This window comes from Anabrus simplex, chromosome 1 (genome assembly GCF_040414725.1).
Source record: "Anabrus simplex isolate iqAnaSimp1 chromosome 1, ASM4041472v1, whole genome shotgun sequence".
Taxonomy (NCBI): Eukaryota; Metazoa; Arthropoda; class Insecta; order Orthoptera; family Tettigoniidae; genus Anabrus; species Anabrus simplex.
Genome location: NC_090265.1, coordinates 1,299,840,659 through 1,299,855,215, shown reverse-complemented (window position 1 = coordinate 1,299,855,215; position 14,557 = coordinate 1,299,840,659). Strand labels below are relative to the sequence as shown.

General features: G+C 38.0%; 1 protein-coding gene across 2 annotated transcripts in view; it reads right to left on the bottom strand.

Moving 5' to 3' along the window:
* Window positions 1–14,557, bottom strand: part of gro (groucho) — a 628,688-nt gene that overhangs the window by 55,170 nt on the left and 558,961 nt on the right. For both annotated transcript variants that reach the window (XM_067137706.2, XM_067137707.2), the window contains exons 9-11: window positions 13,115–13,213; window positions 8,944–8,997; window positions 8,696–8,848 (exon numbers count right to left, since the gene is read on the bottom strand). In XM_067137706.2, the coding sequence (XP_066993807.2) occupies window positions 8,696–8,848; window positions 8,944–8,997; window positions 13,115–13,213 (306 nt within the window). The remainder of the gene's footprint in view (window positions 1–8,695; window positions 8,849–8,943; window positions 8,998–13,114; window positions 13,214–14,557) is intronic.

Below are 14,557 nucleotides of genomic sequence, written 5' to 3'. Positions count from 1 at the left end.
CACACACAAAAGGACGAAAATGGAACCCAACAGGTGTGACGGCATCCCTCGGCTGTTCATGTTACACTCAGTCATCACCTGTTTGCTACACCCTGCCATCTACATTAGCGTGCTCAACAGTCTCTAGAACACTCGAGAAACTTCCCAGTCTATGATGCTCAAGGACTTATTACATCAGACATCCTATATAAATCTTGCTTTGCTCTCCACCAGTATATCGTTTATGATTGTAAAAGTGACCAGCAAGGTGGCTGAGCAGCAAGGGTAAATGTTTTTCCTTCCTTTCATGGCAAATTTTAATTATCTCAGGGCTTTTCCTAAGCAAACTGGTTTTTGCGTAGCATATTCTTATTTCCTTTACCATACCTCAGGTCTATACTGCATTCATCATCCTTAATCCGTAAGTGTTGCTTGTGAGAATATCATTAACTTATGTTGATCGAGAACTATATGGAAAGTTTTATTGACTCCCTAATACTTCATCATGAGAAGCGGTTTCTTCATTTAACCTGGAGAAACTTACTTCTACCATTTTTTCTCATGTTACGTCAACAGATATTTGTTCATAGTGTATTAAAAAGCTTAACATTTTTCTTTATTGATATATGCATTTTTACTCTTTTAGAAATTGAAGCACTTATAAAAGAGCCCTATTTTTGACTTGAAATTTTGTGAATATTTTAATAGTTTTGGGTTTACTCCCACCTCTTTTTCTCTTTTTTCACTGAACTATTTTGTATTTATTTGTAGCTCCTTTTCAAAATGTTGGGAAATCTTTATCAATTTCAGCAGATGTGCCCTGTTAGGGTTGTCATGTCCCTTTTCTTTCTTTTAATTCACAGTTTTCAAATTTATGTACACTGTATTGTAAAGCTTTACAATGTACAATCGTGCTTGTCGCCTTCAATAAGTTTGTATGGACTTTACATAGGGTTGCCATACGTCCCGGAAAACCGGGATTGTCCCGGATTAGAGTGGTATAAATAATGTCCCGTCCGGCTGACTAAAAGTCCCAGATTTTTAAAAAATAATCCCTTTACTCCTAAAGGAAATACAATTTAAACGCCCATCCAATCTCTTAAAACTTTGAGTAAATTGAATGGTTGAGTCTCAAGAAGTATCCATTAAATTTTACCTTATCGATCTTATCCATGAAGTAGTCAAAGTAAACTATCGAATTATCACTTCTTTAGTACTTCTGGTGTTACAGATTGTTTTCAATTAGAATAATGGAAAGAATCTTGTTCTATTCTGTGTTCGAAGAAGAATAATCTGTAGGAATCGATTAAATTCAGTGTGATATTCTGAGTGAGTGAATATTTAACATTTTTAAGCATGGCATCGAAATGGAAAACAAAATTTAAAGATGAATACGCTAAAGATTTGATTATACTCATCGTTACGGCCATGAAGTGGACAGCTTGCAAAGATTTTCCTTCAATAAAACGAGGTAGAAGTGAATATGAGGTGGAATGTAAACTATGCAAGCAAGTTTCTTTTATTTTTTTATACAAGAAATACAACAAATGTTTGATGAAATAATTTCATTTACGGTTTACCGTTTATCTGAAGTCAGACTTGGTAATTTAAAAATAATATTTTTCTTTACAGTTGCTATTTTTCGATTGCACGTGGGGGGAAAAGTGACATAAAAAATCATGTAGGTACAGTGATACACAGGAATTATTTGCTAATATGTATTTGTCCCGGTTTTGTGGCAGACAATTATGGCAACCCTAACTTTACACCTTTTACTGTTTCTTCATTCTAAGACGATCGATCTTGTATAGCCCCCTTTTATTCAAGTGTGAGTTTATTTTCACGGATTGTTAATTCACTGCTTTTTTTTTTAAAGGTCTGATTATTGTATGAATATAGGATTCAACTTTATCTTGTATTCCTTTGTATATGTTTGACCACTGAACTAAAATATACATGACTGATAAGTAGGGCCCACATGTTTATGCAGTAATAGGTTAGAATGCAAACTTGCTGAAGCGAGTAATAACTATAGTCTACCTGCACGACAGTAGTGCTATGAGGTTTACATAAGCATTATAGCTTTACTGTTGTGCAGGTAGACTGTAGTTGTTACTCGCTTCAGCAAGTTTGTATTCTAACCTATTACTGCGTAAAGATCCGGGCCCTACTGATGAGCCATTACATTATGACCACCCAGACCCAGGAACATTTATTGCATTTTGAGCGTGGAGCAGTATACGCGACATGCTGGCGGTATGGTATGTATAGCGTAGATCTACAGCCTTGCTATTAATCATGTCTCCAGTAGCAGAACAGAAAAAGCGGTCGATCTTTTCGAGTTTTGAGAGATCAAATTGTGATGGCACAGTGTCTTGGTACCAGCATCTCTGAAACAGCATGGCTTGTTGGCTGCTCTAAGAGTCTCTGTTGTGGACACACATCGAAAGAGGTGCAATGATGGGCAAACAACATGTCATCCAGCTGTGATTTGACAGCAGTTCATTGAAGCCAGAGGCCATCGGAGGCTGCCACACATTGTTGAGACTGACCACAGGGCCACCGTTCAAGAAATTGTTTAGAGATACAACAGTGGTGACCAGGGCAAAATTTAATTGCACACGATTCAGAACACTGCTGTGCAGTGCACAGCCAAAACCTCGGTCAAACACCAATGATGACTGCACTCCACCAACAGCATCATGTGAGATGGGCAAAACATAATCAACAATGGACTGTGGTTGATTGGAGAAAGGCTGCCTTGCAATTACTAGTGGAGGCTATGTCATCTGGTTGCACTGGTGGGCAGAGACAGGCTGGTGGAGGAGGTGTGATGGTCTGAGCAATGTTTTCCTGGGACATACTGTAGCCTATTATTGCAGTATGCAAAGCCCTGACAATTGTACAGTATCTGGACATTTTTGGAAACCAAGTTCATTTGTTCATATGAACAGCATATTCTGCTGGTGATGGCCAATTCCAATATGACAATGCATCATGCCACACTGCCAGGATTCTGGACTACTGGTTCGAGGAACATGTTGGGGAATTTTCTTTGATACCATGGCCCCCAAATAACCTGGATATGAACCCAATTGAACATTAATGGTTCAACTTGGAGAAGTAGGTTTACATCACCACTGCCCTGCAGTGTATGCCAGCTGGAAGACCTGCTGTTGTGCTTGTAGTATGAGATATCCCAGGATGCCATCTATCACCTTGTTGAACCAATGCCACACCAAGTGGGCACAGTTCTGCAGGCTAAACATGGTTCTACACCGTATTAGTTTGGTAGTCGTAATATAATGGCACATCAATCTACATATGTAACTAGTTTAAAATATATCCCTAGTTTGCCCTCAACTCATGTTACTTCTTCCCTTTCCTTTGTTTATATCACTCACGGTTCTTCTTCTCTAATGGCATACGCTGTTACCTGACTCTGCTTGACATTGCCTGCTATTTTGTACTGTAACAGAATATACTGTAGTACCTTGTATATTTGACTCCACATAAAATTCCTCTGGGTCACCATGCGAACTATGCTAACCTGGTTACATTATTTTAGCATGAGGATGTTGGGTATATTTTCCCCAACCAAACTCTCGAGTAAGATTCTGATTGTGATAAATTTTTCTCTTGTTTTGCTAATGTGCATATATTTCAAATGAAATGGGCCCATGATTATGCAGCCGTTGGTACGATCCCCGTTAATTGATTGTTGGCTGTCAGCGCCAAGGTGATAATGCACTGGCACTGTTCTAAATGCTGCCTGTAAAACATGGCCAAACCATCATAGCCTTCTTGTATTTTACCTTGAATGAGGAATGGGGGCAATACCAACCAAACTGCTACCTGAGTGTGTTGTTTCGGATGTGACCCTGGAGGGTGACACCCATTGTCCAGCGAACCATGTCCATTTCCATTGTATGAATTTGACATAGTTTTGGTCGCAGGCCAGCATTCTGTGCCTTATAATGCTACTCAACATACATCAGTTCAATATATCTTTGACTTAAGGTGGATTGGCATTCTGCTATCACATGAAGTACCTGTTACTTCCCTCCACTTTGACCATGTTGCTCTGACTCGTGCTCTAACATCACCATCAATTCCACCCTCACCCTGCAGGTACGATCCCAGGTATCTGAACAATTTCGCTTTGTGAAGATCTACACCATTAACTTGGAGGAAGCAATCAGCAAGGCATGTTTCCAAATACGATGTTTTTGCAGAGTTAAGACAAAGTGAAAACTGCGAAAGGCTGGAGCTCCAATCAGATGTTATAGTGTCTATGACAAGAATGAAAAGGAGCAGTGACAGCAAAGATCCCTGATGGACGTCAACTTTCACACAGAAGTCATCAGAGGTGCCAAACTGAACATCTAACACGACTGGTGGTTTTTGAGTAGAGCAGTCGAATCCAGTTGATGAGGAGCTGTGGAGCATGGAACTCCATGGTCGTGCAGTGAGTACCAAAGTTCGTCTAAGGCCTTCTCCAAACCGAGTAAAGTTACATGTAATGGCTTTGTCTTCTTGTGATGTCTCTCTAGCAGCATGCATGTGGTACAAATCACATCTGTAGTGACAGAACCTTTGATGAATCCACAATGGTTGATGATGAGTGACAATGCTGCGAAGGCACTGGTCAAGAACTTGCTCAAAGAGCTTTAGGGTGTGACACAAGAGGCGCAGACCCCCCTTGTTTTAAATTTATTTATTTATTTATTTATTTATATTTTTTTTTGCTAGGGGCTTTACGTCGCACCGACACAGATAGGTCTTATGGCGACGATGGGATAGGAAAGGCCTAGGAGTTGGAAGGAAGCGGCCGTGGCCTTAATTAAGGTACAGCCCCAGCATTTGCCTGGTGTGAAAATGGGAAACCACGGAAAACCATTTTCAGGGCTGCTGATAGTGGGATTCGAACCTACTATCTCCCGGATGCAAGCTCACAGCCGCGCGCCTCTACGCACACGGCCAACTCGCCCGGTCTTGTTTTAAATAATGGGTACTATTACACTCTATGGAAGAGGTCTGCATGTACCATTAAAACCACATACCAGCCCACCATACTTAAATTTCCCAGCAGTACCGGGAACAGAACCGAGGCCTCCAAGGACTGCACCTAATAGTGTTAACAGTTACGCTATGGAGGCGGACAGTATTCTAGTTAGGAGTTCAGATGATATTCTGCACACACTTCTACTGCTGAAGTTGCTTAGTGCATTGAGTTGTCAGTTCCTACTATAAAGCAATACCAGCATTACTTCTGAACAGGAACTAGAGAACCGGAAGACTACGGAAAACTTAACACCTAACTTGTTGAATATGTTTATAACTAGTCAAATAGTATAGACACTTCCATATGCAAGCAGCCCTTAAGGAGATACCATCTTCAGAGAAATGCCAATCCACGTTGCATGCTCGTATCAACAGAGCTATAGTAATTTTGAATATTTGTATAAGTACATTTTATAGTTGCAGTTTGCTTTAAAACATACCAATGTAAACTAAGCTACACCTCCATATTTCTCTGGAGATTGCCAAAGCCAGAAGGTCAACAAATGTTCTTCTGAAAATGCAACAAGAGTAGGAGTGAACACAAAAATCTGAATTATGTATAACAGTTTCTTCATCTGTAGAATTTGCCTGTTTTCTTGCACCAGTACCAGTATGGAAAGTTTTTGAATGCATTTAAAATAAGAGAGACCAAATGAAAATATAACGACCATATGGACAGATTATGGTATCAATGGCAGGTTACAATCAGAGGTATTCATGCAGAAAACTTAAGTTTACTTGTTTACATAGATATTTACTGAAGGGTTCCAAACTTTCACAAGCTAGCAATATGAAAAGGAATTTCCATTTGAGGACAGTTTTCACCATTAAATACTTCAAAGAGTTTCAAGGAACATTCAATGGGATTGTTGATGAAGATTGTGGCTGGAACAGTGAGTCTATAAAGACTAAAGAATTTCATGCATGGTCCATATTTTTCATTTATGGTCACTGTTGAAGTTTTCTCCACTTAGATCCTATTTTCAGAAAGCTGCAATCATTAATGGTGAGTACTGCAATTTGTCTCAATGAGAGGCTGCCATCAGAAATATAGAAATGATTATTTCGCTGCCAGCTGCATAGAGAAAAGCATGTAGACGAATGAAAATATGATGTATAATGCTAGATACTGAGATTACTGACCTTTGAAATAACAGATTTTGAAACAGCCTGAATGAAAAGTTTAGTTAAAGATCTTGCTAATCAAAATTTTATTGAGTTACAACTGTAACATGTACTGTGTTATATATTGAGATGCAACAATCTATTCCTTAAATATATTATTATTAAAACTAACAAATTTTCAGCAGAAATGATACAAGGGGTATAGAGATTTAAGACTAATTGAGAGAATTACGATCAAAACGAATGAAAAGGTTAATAATTGTGATCTCCAATATCAGAAGTTACTGTGTTCCAGAAATCAATGGATTTTTAGAAAAAATGGCTCCTATATTTTAACCTTCAGTTTATATTTATGACTCAAATTTAAAGCCATATTACAGTTGATTCAATCAACCACAGCATTATGAAAACAATTTTAGCCAAATTTTCAAATTGTAGTTACTATGTTTTGGACGTCAATGTATTTTAGAATTAAGGGTTACTCCAATTCAACACTGTAATAGTGAAAACAATTTTAACCAAATTTTTAAATTGTAGTTGCTATGTTTTGGACGTCAATGTATTTTAGAATGAGGGGTTACGTCAATTCAACATTGTAATTCATATTATCATACTTTTAATGTGTACATAATTCCTATGTTTTTTACATATTATTACTAAACATGGATTTATACTCAAGCAAAAAAATTTGTAAAAACAATCCAAATATGAAGATGCTTGTAAATAAAGCGAAACATGTCCCTGTAAATTCGTGTTGTAGTATTATGAACTAGCAACACAAAACCAATTTGTATTGAATAGGTGGATTAAAATAATCACTATATTGTAAGTATTTATAGCAAATTTCAATACGGGTCTAATCATAAGATTAGTTACATGTAGTAAGTCTACTTCTTGTCGATCTCGATGTCGACAACAGCCGAAAGTTCAGTTTCATTCATATTTACAACCTCTTTGGAAGCAATTTCACAGAAATAAATGAGCACAGATTTTTGATGATCTGTTTGAGCACTATTTCTGTAGTGCTTGTAAACAAACCCTCATGGGTTCTGCTTTGCTATTCTATTTCATAGTTTTCCGTGAGTTATTTACTTCTGTATATATATTGTTTTTATTTAGTTTATTATATATACAATATATTTTTAGTACAGTGTGCGTGTCTAAATATGCCACCTTCGCCGCTTCATTACGGCAAATTAGTAATGGAAGATGAAAGAGACGCATCTGACTTTGAGGTTATTCAGAATGAACCGACAGATTCAGAAATGTTTATCAGCTATTTCTTTGCATCAAATATCAGAAAGTGAAAGTGATGACGAACCTCCCGTAAAGTAACCTACCATAACAACGTGGTCTAAGGTCACGCTTCCAAATGATAACATCCCAATACATTTTCCCTAATATTTTCAATAATATACCCCTCAGATTGATGAAACATTTGCCAGTGCATTACAGATACAGTACGTTATTGACAATCTCTATATCACAGTTTGTTTGTGATATGTTCCAGTTTTGTGTACATTATGATCGAAAGTTATTATTATTATTATTATTATTATTATTATTATTATTATTATTATTATTATTATTATTATTATTATTATTTTGAATTTAGGAATTACACCTTTTGAACAGACTGTACATTTTTCTAGTCAAAACATTTATGCAACTTCGTGTCACCATGACAATCCTCAGTGTATCAGCTTTACATTCATATATATAAAACTTCATAGATTTATTTCATATCTTGTGGATATTTTGTATTTTATTTAGAAAAGTAAAAGCTGCCAAATATGGCTGCCACCACAAGAATTAACACTGCCAGTTCTAGGGTAAAAAAATAAACATCTATTTTTGGAAATCCACTTGAGGTGGAGTGAAAAAAAGTGAAAAAGGGGTTGAATTATTTTTATGAGGATACTTATATCGCAAAAATAGAAGATGTTACAGACATGAAAACTGGTATTTGAAATTTTGGAAAATCCATTGGGGAGGAGGGGGGGGGGGGAGTGAAAAGAAGTAAAAAGGTGGTGAATTTTTAAAATGAGTATATCTACACTGTAACTCAAAAACTTGACTATTACAGACATGAAGATTGGTATATGGAATCTCCTTTAAAAATATTTTTGTTTTCAGAAAACCCACTTGGGAGGGAGGAGGGGGGCAGTGAAAAGGACTAAAATGGGGTTGAATTATATACTTATAGAGGAAATAAAGAATAGGTGGAAATACTATTTTGATAAACTCCTGAATGTGAGAAATGATGTAGAAGAGAGTGTATCTATCTATCTATCTATCGAAAATCCCCGACCTGACCAGGAATTGAATCCATGATCCTCTGAACCAAAGACCACTACACTGATTGTTCAGCCAAGTAGTATGTGGGGGAAAAGAAATTGATTAATCTATTGGAATGGCACAAAGTAACAAAATTTATACATACAAAATATTCTTCAAAATAATACAAGGAATACGGGAAAGTGCCTGGAGCATTGATAGCGATGCACAAAAGGTGCTGAGATCTTACATCTTTACTTTTCAGGGAGGGAGTTGACCGGCTGGAACTGGAACCACTGCGACTTGGAGGCCGTTCAGACTTGATACTTCCAATACCACTTTTTTCACCATTCTCCCTGATATCTCCAGGGTGTTCACCATTCGGATGTGGAGAAGCTGGATCCTGAACAAGTAATGGAACTTGCAACATGATCATTCCTACATTGTACAAGAACGAATAAGTTTGTAATTTTGATGATCAGAAAATATCCTACTTACCTCATTGGCTACATCAACTACCAAATCTTGATCACTTTTCTCTCCATCACTGTCCTAGAATTAAGAAAGGGTTTATTTAATTCACTAAGTCATATAAATAGTGTCTATGAAAGAACACGTTTAAACATTACCTGGATATATAAAGAGAAATCAAATACCTTGACATTTTGGAAACCAAGCACTTTCTCTGACCACATTAGGTCAAGTTTGCAAAACTCTACTGTATCATGAAACAGGACTAAGGAGTAGACACACATTATGTTAAAACATGACAAGGAAATTAGAACGTGCCTATTTTCAAGACAGTAAAAATAACAAAACAGAGTATATTGACTGAATCTTCACTTTTATAACCAACATGATTTTACATGTATCACAAAACAAGAGTGAATTTGTGAAGGGAAATGGGACAACAGATGTCATACATGATACCAGACTGCTAACTGAAAAACATTGTGAGAAAACAAACCTGTCCATATGCCCTTTTCAAACTTGGAGGTGTTTGGTCGAGTCCCTCACAAACTGATTTGGCATGCACTCCAATCGCATGATGTTTCTGAGGTGTACAGCTGTTGGACACAGCTTCTGTATCGTAAATATAGCAGCAAGGTGCACTGTCCAGAAGAAATCTCTCCTCTCTTCCACATTTGGGTTCCTCTTCATACTTTGTACGGATATGATAACAGCTGATATCCACACCCCATGTCCATTGACACATATGCTGATGATGACTTGTTCGCCGCAGATGAAGGTCATACTCTTGAAGAGCAAGTGCAGAAGTGAGATGCTAAGTCGGCAGGAAATGGACTACAGCTGAACACCATGAAAACAAATAAATGAAGTGCAGATCGCAGACACCCGGGACCATCCACATTGGCAACCCGGATCTTGAGAAAGTTGAGCAATCAAGATGCCTTGGCTCCCTGGTCTATTTGGATGGAGACACGTTACCTAACGCCTGCACTTGTGTCATCCACCTGAACACCAAGGTTTACAGGAGCATCATACACCCAGCCATCCTCTATGGTTCTGAATGCTAACCAACATCTGTTAAACCTGAATACGCTCTACATGTCATGTCACGTGTAGTGATGAACAATCGCCAAGACTGCCCTGCACCTCATTCCAGATGGATACTTGCCCCATGAGCAACCTAAGAAGTGACAGCTTGATTGTGTTAAAGAAGACATAACGCACACCTCATGATGCCCTTGATTATTACTGACTAGCATACAAAACAGTGGACTTTATAGCAAAGTGGAATATGCACAAAGAAGAGGAAGATAGCTGAACCATATTACCAGAAGAGTTTCAGAAAATTTCAAGTTGCCAGATATGGTTCACCTGTCAACAGTTCTTGGTTCCTTCTCATTAACAGTGAACATAAATTTCTAAAATGTTCATAATTTTCAAGATACAGGGAGAGGCAAATGTTGTACAATAAGAAAAGTATTGAAAGTTGTTGTTTGCAAATGTCTAGCAACATATGAAACAGCTGTAACTCTGTGTACAGTAAGTGTACAGTACAGTGTACAGTAAGCTAGTTAACATATAATTTAAAATGCCTAAGGTTTTGTTTTCTCTTTACTTCACAGCAGCTTTTACAAGTCACAGTAACTCTTACTACCAAAGAAAGCACATGGTAGTTCTTCCCTTATTGTACATGAGCAGAGTTGGGAAGTAATTGAGTAAAAGTAATCAAATTACTTGTAACAATTACATTCTTAGTAATTTTTACTTGGTCCGGCCCTGCGGTGTAGGGAACAACGCGTCCGCCTGTCACCCGGCAGCCCCGAGTTCGATTCCCGGCTGGGTCAGGGATTTTTAATTGTAAATGATTAATATCCCTGACCTGGGGACTAGGTGTTTGTGTCGTCCTTAATGTTACTTTCCTCACATTCAACACTCTACACTTCCTCCATTCCAATTACACGCAGGTTCATATCATATGGTGCAAGTAGGGGCAAAAGACACCCCAAACAAGTAGCATTTTTTTAAAATATTTTACTTGTAATCATTACTTGTTACAAAATGTAATTTTTACTTGTAATTTACTTCTTGAAATTAAATTATAATCATTACATTCTAGTAATTGATATACAACGCATGGAAGCAGACATTTCAAAGACATTCCAATGATGTTCTTAAAATTAAACACAGGTATTCCTTCAAGTGTCCTGTAGGGCATCTTTTCAGTAAATGCAAAGATGTACCTCCCCCTTACGACGTCTACAATTAGCGGTGATAACTGTAAGAACCAATTCATTTAACTGCAAAGTAAATAGAAAAACATTTCAAATGCTAAAAGTCATTAACTAAAATAGACATCATGGAAAAATATCTATCTATCTTAATCTGTTTACCCTCCAGGGTTGGCTTTTCCCTCGGACTCAGTGAGGGATCCCGCCTCAAGGGCAGTGTCCTGGAGCTTCGGACTTTGGGTCGGGGGATACAACTGGGGAGAATGACCAGTACCTCGCCCAGGCAGCCTCACCTGCTATGTTGAACAGGGGCCTTGTGGAGGGATGGAAAGATTGGAAGGGATAGACAAGGAAGAGGGAAGGAAGCGGCCGTGGCCTTAAGTGAGGTACCATCCCGGCATTTGCCTGGAGGAGAAGTGGGAAACCACGGAAAACCACTTGCAGCCCACCTCTACTCAGTTGACCTCCCGAGGCTGAGTGGACCCCGTTCCAGCCCTCGTACCACTTTTCAAATTTCGTGGCAGAGCCAGGAATCGAACCCGGACCTCCGGGGGTGGCAGTTAATCACGCTAACCACTACACCACAGAGGTGGACTATGGGAAAATATAATCTTGAAAATTCCAAGGTATCATGTTTAATCTTACCTAGTGATGATAGCCATTTAATGCCTCTATACTAAAAAACCACACAAAATGAAGTACGATATATTCCTTTTTCATGCAAATGTTTGTATTTTTCCAGTCCCAAGCAAAAAAAAAAAAAAAATCAATGATTTCCCTGAAACTAACATCCTGTAAAGTAATTGTAATTTTACTGATTACCTTTTGTAAAAGTAATTTGTAATCATAATTGAGTAAAATATTTCTGAAGTAACTGTAATTGATCCCAATTACTTTTTTTTGTACTCTTCCCATCACTATATATGAGTGGCATTTGAATGAGTTCTGTTTGAAGTTGCTCTTAAGACAACAATTACCATCTCCAGTGAACTGCTCAGTTAAACTGCTTGAAGTATGCAAATGGCTTTTCTTCTTCCACAAGCATTTCAATGAATGGGCAAAATGTGGTAAATTGCTTGAAGAATGCTGATGGGTTTTCTTCTTCCATAAGAATTTCAGTGAATGGGTATTTACATAATGTCCAAATTCACCATGCTATGTCATAATATGCAGGATCAATGACGGGTCTCGTACTAATTGCGTACCACTGCTCAGTTTTAAGGGACTTAGTGATTTACACATGTCCCAACACCATGTATTTGAGCAACCACGTTACCAATATATGAATGGACTAATCTCGAGGGGCATATTCTTTTATGAACTACTGTGACGATTTCCTTAGATTTTTAATATTCTTACACAACTACCTTGAAACAAGTCATCCATTCAAGTTAGTTCAGGCAAAATTGTTTTCTTACAAAAAATGAAGCTGCCAGTTGAGGCGCTGGCCTTCTGACCCCAACTTGGCAGGTTCGATCCTGCCTCAGTCCGGTGGTATTTGAAGGTGCTCAAATACATCAACCTTGTGTCAGTAGATTTACTGGCACATAAAAGAACTCTTGTGGGACTAAATTCCGGCACCTCGGCGTCTCCAAAAACCATTAAAAAAGTCGTTTGTGGGACGTAAAGCCAATAACATTACAAAATGAAGCTCTTTCTTGCCATTTCTTAAACAACAGCACCACAATACTTTCTAATGGGCAAGCAGCCTCTAGCATTGGTGAAATGCAGTCACATAGTGAATTAAAATATTTGTAAGAAGAACTATCCATTACTGCAAAATGTAGCCTATTACCATTGTTACACGCCTTACCATTCAGCTTAAAGCCTTTGAGTTAGTAACAGAGCGGGAAGGGTTCAACTGAGAGCTCAGGAAGGCTTTCCGGCACATATTTACCTCACTCCATATGTAAGGTGGTTTCCAAATTTGAATGTATTAAAGTATACTTAAACATAAAATCTATACTTACATGGCCTAACTTATCCTCCTTCCGCCTTTTGAGATCAGGCTCAACATCAGGTGAACGTGAACGGTATTTTTCTCTATCACCTGGTGACACAGATGCTCTCTGAAACACACAAAAATGAGTTAGGGCAACAACTTGAATTGGTGTATACAGAGAATTCACATGTACCTTACAGTCCTTTGTCACTTTTTGCTCCTTCTCAGGACTACTGTGTAGATGAATATAAAGAACAAACACCAATCGAGTCTATTATTTCCCCCATCTACCAAGGTATGGATTCTATCAATCCAAAAATATGTTCATTATCTGAAAGATTATCCCACACATCATAAGAGGTTCCCCAGCTGGTCCAGTCTACACTAAGCCAGTTGCGGCAATTGCAACAGCAAAAAACTCTTATACTAACTTTAAGAATGGAACAGCACAATATAAACAAACGTCAACTTTTCCTTCAACTTCAAATCTATTGAGAAAGTTAGAAGTCTTCAAATCAAGCATTTTAAAACAAAACAAAAAAGATTGTCCTTTAACTCAAATGCATCAGTATTTTCTGCTCTTCATCTGTTTTTTTGTCCTAAGGACTAATGTCCAGGTGAATATAAAGACAAACCATCATAGGGACTATGATCAACTGAGGCAGAGTTGATCAGCCTGCAAATATGCTTCATTAACCAGAAGATCATCCCACACGTCACGAGTTCCCACAGCTGGTCCATTCTATGTGGAGCAGGCTGCAGCAGTTGTGATTGCATGTGATGCTTCATCTCAGTCCACACATTTTCAATCGCAATTGAATCGGTAGATGGAATACATCAGTTGATGATAAGTTTAACATTTGGTGTGAGCTCACCACCTCTAAGATGTGAGTGAAATGGAAAGAGGTACACACTGAACTGGACAACCTCATCATGCTAGCAAATTCTCTCATTTATTACCAAAATAGTTTGCAAGATATCCACTGTGATATGGCCATTAATGTGATGAAGTACCTATATCCTTTCCAACACAAAGGTGCAGCTAACATGCAAATGTTGCTGTTGCACCACATTCTTAGATTGAACCAGACTCCATAGAACCGAGACAGTCCGTTTGATGTTGAGCTAAAAGTAGATTTATCAAAAAAAAAAAAAAAAAAAATTCATGATGTTCATTTAACTCAGCAAATACAACATGTCACTAAACCTTGTCCTGTGGCCAGTTTGATACTGAACTAAAAGTAGACTCATCAGAAAAAAAAACAAACATTTGTAATCTTCATTTAATTCAGCAAATACAACATGTCACTAAACCCTGTTGTCACCAGACAGAATATCTTTGCAAAAAGCCCTCTGGACCCTCAGACTGTTACCAAGTTAGTCAGTTGTAAACCCATCCTCGAACGGCCCAGGAATTGATAGTGTCCTTGATCTGAACTGCACTTATAAGGACGAATTTTCCTCATTGTTA